This window comes from Pelodiscus sinensis, chromosome 30, assembly GCF_049634645.1.
Source record: "Pelodiscus sinensis isolate JC-2024 chromosome 30, ASM4963464v1, whole genome shotgun sequence".
Classification (NCBI taxonomy): domain Eukaryota; kingdom Metazoa; phylum Chordata; order Testudines; family Trionychidae; genus Pelodiscus; species Pelodiscus sinensis.
Window position 1 is genome coordinate 4,574,559 of NC_134740.1, and position 6,587 is coordinate 4,581,145.

At 59.7% G+C, this 6,587-nt stretch overlaps 1 gene segment (V, D, J or C); it reads right to left on the reverse strand.

The window, feature by feature from the left end:
* Positions 1-3,773: 3,773 nt before the first annotated feature.
* LOC142821120 (immunoglobulin heavy variable 1-8-like) lies at positions 3,774-5,401 on the reverse strand. The segment is given in 2 exon segments: positions 3,774-4,126; positions 5,347-5,401. Coding segments are annotated over 2 exon segments (408 nt in total).
* Positions 5,402-6,587: the final 1,186 nt, after the last annotated feature.

Genomic DNA, 6,587 nt, shown 5'->3' on the forward strand with positions numbered 1-6,587 from the left:
GTGCCAAACTTGTTGAACCAGTGGCCAGACACCCCCCATGGAGAGGAACAAAGGAAGGTGGAATGCTGCCCTGACTGGGGGGCAGGGCTGGAAGGGATTTTAGTGAGTTCCTCGCTGGAAGGCAGGGTATAAGGAGCTGGGGAGGGGGCTGGGACTCCCCTATCTCAAGGGTGGGCACTGAGGCCTCTTAGCCCCAGTTCCTGTAACCAGATTACATCTGTGCTGCGCTGTGCTGGAGGAGCAATAAACCACCCTCAATTCCACTGGCTGGTGCAGTCTGTTTGTGCCATTTTGGGGGTGCAGGAGACGGGGAACCCCCAACGCGCCGTCACACTGGTGTCAGGAGCGGGATGCACTGCACCCTGTGGTTGGAGCTTCCAGCGGCGAGCGACAAGGCGCAGGAAAAGCAAGAGCCCTGGAGCCAGGCATGCTGAAGACAGAGTGAAGCGGTTCCTGGGAATCGTGGGGCGCTGCAGCACTAGACTGGTGAGTCTGCACCGAGGGGACCCGCGGGCAGATGGCCTATGCCCGACTCTTGAAGGCAGAGCTGGTGGAGCTGTGCAGAGAGAGGGGCTTGCCTGTGCAGAAAGCAACCAAGGCCCAGCTGATTGCTCAGCTAGAAGAGAACGACCAGCCACAGGGCCAGGATCTTGTCCCCAGGGGAAGCAGCCAGACCCGTCCTGAGAGTGTGTCAGGCTCAGAGAGGGGGAGGAGTGCTGGAACTCACCGGAGAGATGAGACAGCTTCCCCCAGGAGACCTGCAAGCTGCAGCCCATCTAGGGCAGGGGCCAGCCAAGCAGAGCTGCGGCGGCTGGAGATCCAGCTGCGGATCAAGGAATTGGAAGTAGAGGACCGAGAGAGGCAGCGGCAGCATGAGCTGGCCATGGCAGAGCGGAGAACCGGCGGGGCACCGGCTGCGCCAAGTGCGGATGGGCCCCAAGGTCCCAGGACTGCCAGACGCTTGGAGAGGCTCGTGGTGGCCCAATTGAAGGACATGGGCGACATAGACAGGTTCCTCAGTGCCTTTGAGAGGGCCTGTGGACTGCAACGGGTTCCCCCAGCTGACTGGCTGCAGGAGCTCATCCCCGCACTGAGCCAGGAGGCGGCCGGAGTGCTCAGTCAGCTGGAGGACCTACAGCCAGGGGATTACAACCGAGTCAAGGAGGCCCTGCTGCACAAGTTCGGGCTGACCCCCGAGATGTACAGGAAGAAGTTCCGGGGGGTACAGAAAGGGCCACGGGAGACCTATGTGGATCTGGCCTCCCGCCTGGCGCAATACTGCCGCAAGTGGGTGTCTGGAGTCGGAGCCCAGACTGCAGAGGAGCTGCTCAAGCTGGTCATGATGGAGCAGTTCTATGAAGCGTGCCCACCCAAACTGAGGCTGTGGCTCAAGGACCGGAGACCAGAGAACCCCCAGGTGGCCGGGAGGCTGGCGGATGAGTTCACGGAGAGCCGGTCCGGGGGTGAACGGGAGTCCCGGAGAGAAGGAGAATCGCGCAGAGACCAGTTCCCGGCGGAGCAACGGAGAGAGACACCTCCGAGGCGAGCCCCGGGGACCAGGACCAGTCATCGATACCCCAGAGAACCCGCCAGGCCCTGGACAGAGACAGCCCAAAGCCTAACTTGCCATCGCTGTGGGCAAAAAGGCCACAAGAGGGCTCAGTGCACCAGGTCCCAGGACCGGGGACTTTCCAGGGTTAACTGGCTGGGGCGGGAGGAAGGGCAGGCTGCCCCAGAGGCAGGGGCTGGCAGGCAAACCTCAGCTCAGAGAGAGGGGAAGGATGCTCAGTGCACCTCCCCTGGGAGGTCTGATTCTCAGGAGGCGGATTTCTCCGTGTACCGGGTGGGGGCAGGACGGCCCCTGCGGAGCGAGTGCCTCATACCCCTGGAGGTGGATGGTAGGAAGGTGACGGGCTTCTGGGACACGGGGGCAGAGGTGACACTGGCCCGATCCGATATAGTGGCCCAGAGCGGATACTACCCCACACGCAGCTGACCCTGAAGGGCATAGACAGGTCCCCGTTTAAGGTGCCTGTAGCCAGGGTGCATCTGAAATGGGGGGTGAAGGAAGGCCTCAAGGAAGTGGGAGTGCACCCGCACTTGCCCACCGAGGTGCTGATGGGGAATGACCTAGAGGAGTGGCCCCATGAATCCCAGCGGGCTCTAGTCACTACCCGGAGCCAGAGCCAGCGGGGGGCTGACAACCTGGGTCCAGGGAAGGACTCCTGGCATCGTCCTCAGGGTCCCATCCCAGTGGACACGGGGTCCAGCCAGGCTGGGACTCCGGACCTAGGCAAAAGTGGGGAACAGGTCCCGATCCCTGCCTCAGCAGCTGAATTCCAGGCTGAGGTGCAGGCAGACCCCTCCTTGCAGAGGCTGAGGGACCAGGCTGGCCTCCGTGCAGCTCAGTCCCGGGGGAGAGGTGGCCAGGAGAGATTCCTGCGGGGGCGTGGACTCCTGTTCCGTGAATGGCTTCCCCCCAGGAAGTCGAGGGCATGGGGGGTCCAGCGGCAGCTGGTCGTCCCCCGAAAGTATCGCCTCAAGCTGCTGTATTTGGCCCACGATGTCCCCGTTGGGGGCCACCGGGGGATCCGGAGCACCCAGCTGAAGCTGCTCCAGCACTTCTATTGGCCGGGAATCTTTACAGCCGTGCAGCGGTACTGCCGGTCCTGTGACTCCTGCCAGAGGGGCGGGAAGGCCCAAGACAGGAGGAAAGCGGCTTGGGGGTCTCTACCCCAGATAGACCCTCTGGGCTTGCTGAGAGAGTTATGGGAGGGGAAGACCTCCCTGGATGGAGCTTCGGGGGTGGAAGCCGCCCTGGCTGTCCAGAGAAGGCTCACTGGGCTCATGGCCCCGGCCCGAGAGACCCTGGCCAGAGATCAAGGCCAGCGGAAGGGTGGGTGTGACCCTGAGGACAGGCCTGCGCCAGTCGCCCTGGAGCGGGGCGGCGAGTGGACAGAGGGAAGCCAGCTCATGTGGGGCCTTGCCACGGCCGGACTGAGTCAAGGGGAGCACCCATGTCCCCGGGGCGGGTTCCCACGCAGAGGACCCGAACTTCCCTAGGTCACGAGCGGAGTGACCCTGCTCAGTTCGCTCTCGGAGGGGGGAGAACTGTGACGTAGTGGGGTTACTTGCTGGGCTGTGGTGACCCCTGCTGTCTGGAGCAAGACCCAGCAGGGAAAACCTCACTATGCAAATGTAGTGCCAAACTTGTTGAACCAGTGGCCAGACACCCCCCAAGGAGAGGAACAAAGGAAAGTGGAATGCTGCCCTGACTGGGGGGCAGGGCTGGAAGGGATTTTAGTGAGTTCCTCGCTGGAAGGCAGGGTATAAGGAGCTGGGGAGGGGGCTGGGACTCCCCTATCTCAAGGGGGGGCACTGAGGCCTCTTAGCCCCAGTTCCTGTAACCAGATTACATCTGTGCTATGCTGTGCTGGAGGAGCAATAAACCACCCTCAATTCCACTGGCTGGTGTAGTCTGTTTGTGCCATTTCGGGGTGCAGGAGACGGGGAACCCCCAACGCGCTGTCACACCTGCCCCTTGCTCCAAACACATCCAGCTTCTCCAGCGGCTGCGATGGCTCTGGTCCCTTCCAGCTGGAGCTGACTGTGTTCCAGGAACTGAGTCGTACCCTGGAAAGTGATTTAGGCACTTAGGGCTCTAAAGCCCTTTAACTGTCTCTGATTCTATGTCACTGGCAGTAATGACCCGGGTTCACACGAGCAATCACTGGCCCGGGTGAGTGAGGAATTAGCAGGAGCCCTGGGTTCTCTCACTGGGGTTTGTGAAGGGCTGTAGCTGCGGTTTGTGTCACTGTGTCCCGAGCGCAGTAATACGTGGCGGTGTCATCGGCTCGCAGGCTGCTCAGCTGCAGCCAGGCCGTGGTTATGGAGTTGTCCCTGGTCATGGTGACTCGCCCCTGGAAGGCCGGGGCGGAGCCAGTGCTACCATCGATAGGACAGATGTAGCCCATCCACTCCAGGCCTTTCCCGGGAGTCTGCCGGACCCAGTTGATGCAATAGCTGGTAAAGGTGTAGCCGGAGGTTTTACATGTCAGCTTCACAGACTCTCCGGGCTTCTTGATATCTGCCCCAGACTGGGTCAGCTGGACCTGGGAGCTGGCACCTGTTAATCATAAAAACACAGTTAATTCCCGTCTGTCCCCACCTTCCCAGGTTTATCCAAGATCCTCTGTTCCTCTCCTCGCAGCAGAAGCTGATCAGCTTGTGCGTCAAAAGGAATTTACCTGCACTACCCTCCTGTGCTGTAGGGAGGTACAGTTATCCCCATTTTGAAAGGGGGAAACTGAGGCAGGAAGATTTTGAGTGTGCTCTCTGAGTTTTTGGACACCCAGGTCCCATTACAAATGATGAACGTGGGTATTAAAATCTTTTTGACGGTTCAAAATCTCAATCTATGTGATTTCTTCAAGGCTAGAGAATTTACAATCCTGACCCGCACCGCTCTGGCCTAGCTTACAACCATCTTCCCTCCCCTGGCCCAGCTGTGCTGAGCTGATGCCGGTGCGTTCATCCACCTACCCGAGAGAGCTGCTAACAAGGAAAAGAGGCTCAGACGGAGCATGTTCAGCCTCAGTTCCGTGCCTGGGAACTAGCGACCCTTCCTCTGCCGGCAGCTGTTCAGGGAGGGCCGCTTCTTGGCCTTATCAGTCACTTTCCTTCTTCATTTGCATGTGGGCACCGCCTCGTCATTTGACTAAACCTCAGCGTCACCCGCCTGTACAAATAGCCGCCGGGAGAACTGAGCGGGGCGCGGTCCTGGTGGGCACTAAACACACGAATGAAATTCGGGTCCCGATCCCGGCGGACACTGAAGCACGTGGACATGGGTCTGAGCTCGGAGTGAATTGGGAGACTGAATAGGAAAATTCCTCCTATTGTGAACTCGGAATGTAACAGGCGAGATGAAGGAAATTGGAAGACCAGAACCAAGGGCTCCCCCTGCCCGGATGAAATGGGCCCGATCGTTGTGGCTGACAAACCCTCCGAGGGGCCCTGGGCGCTGGGCGCGGGAATTCCCTGATCTTGTGCCCAGCGTCAGTCTGTGGGAAGAAACGCTTCGTGCTCCCACGTGACACTTTGCTGCCCCCTTGTGGCTCTGCGCGGCTGGTGCGCGTAGGAACCATTTCGCTCTCCTACCAGTAGCCTGGAGCCTTTTCGAAGGTTACTCATTAGCGCAGCTGGTAGAGCATCAGGCTTTTACCCCGAGAGCTCTGGGTCAGGTCCCAGACATTCCATTCTAGGATGCGCTCCTCGGACTGCACCGCCGGAAGGGCAGGTGGAGACTTCGTGGATCCCTGTTGCTCAGAGGCAGCCCCACCCCACATGCAAAGCCACGAATAACAACAAAAGCTGGCGGGGAGCCCATGAAGTCCACCATCGCCCACCCAGCTGGGCCAAAGAGAGCGCCGGCTCATGCCCACTCGGACACAGCTTTGCCGGTTTCCTTTTCACCCAGAAGCCCCCTCTTCTCCTGGACTATAGTCACCACCCCCGGGATGCCATGAGACAGGCACAGGATTCTGCCTCCCCGCACCCAGCCGCACCCCACAGGTTTTGGCAGCACAAAGGGTGGCGCTTTGCTAAGCCCAGTGAGTCGCGCTGTGGCGCTGACTTACTGCCCTGCCTCCCTCAGCTTGAGTTTCCTCCTTTGTCCCATCCCTCCCTCGCTTCTTCCTTTGGCAGGTCACACAGGGGAGGCAGCAGGAAGCGCCGACTCCATCTGCCACCTGCCAAGGGCACCTGAGGCCCAGCGACAGGCCTCCAACCCGACTCGACTCCTCTCCCTTCCCGAGGCTGACACCCAGCTGCATTCTGAGCTGACGTCACAACCCTACTTCATAGGGGAGCTGAACTGTTCCCAGACCCAGGACAGGCAGCAGGAGATGCGCTTACCGGGGCACCAAGGGGAGCCACAGTACGAAGGGATGGGCTGGTTTCGAACCAGGGACTTTTGCGGGGAGAGCCTGACAGGTTTTTTAAAATTCTATGCGTGTTATTAAATCCCAGGGCGCTCAGATTGTGTCAGGCAAAACTGTTTCCTGCAAGGGAACCAGATCAAGGAGTGTTTCGGTTGGACACGCTCGTCCTGTTCACTATTTGTAGCGCAAAGCGATGAGGGCGCCCAGAGGCAGAATTTACACGGCGAGTGCTTAATCAGGAGTGAATTCGGTTCAGCGCCTGTGTGTAGACGCTTTTTCACGGGGGGTGGGATGCGGGTGAACGTTTCTATTTGTCCATGAATTTTGACCCTGTGCTTGTCCCTTTAGTGCCATGTAGTGGAAAGGGGCGGGGGTGTCTCCTGCTCCGAATCTTATATATTACAGCGTCATGAAGACCCTAAAGTTCAGGCTTCGCTTCCCTTTTTGTACCGGATCCTGCTTCGCTCTGTCACTGTGTGTATCTCCGGGCGCAGTAATAGGTGGCGGTGTCTGCAGCTGTCAGCGAGCGGAGCTGCAGCGAGAACTGGTTCTTGGAGGTGTCCGGGGAGATGGTGACCCGGCTCTGGACCGATGGGCCGTAGTTCGTGTGCCAGGTGGAACCGCTGTAATATCCCCGCCCCAGCC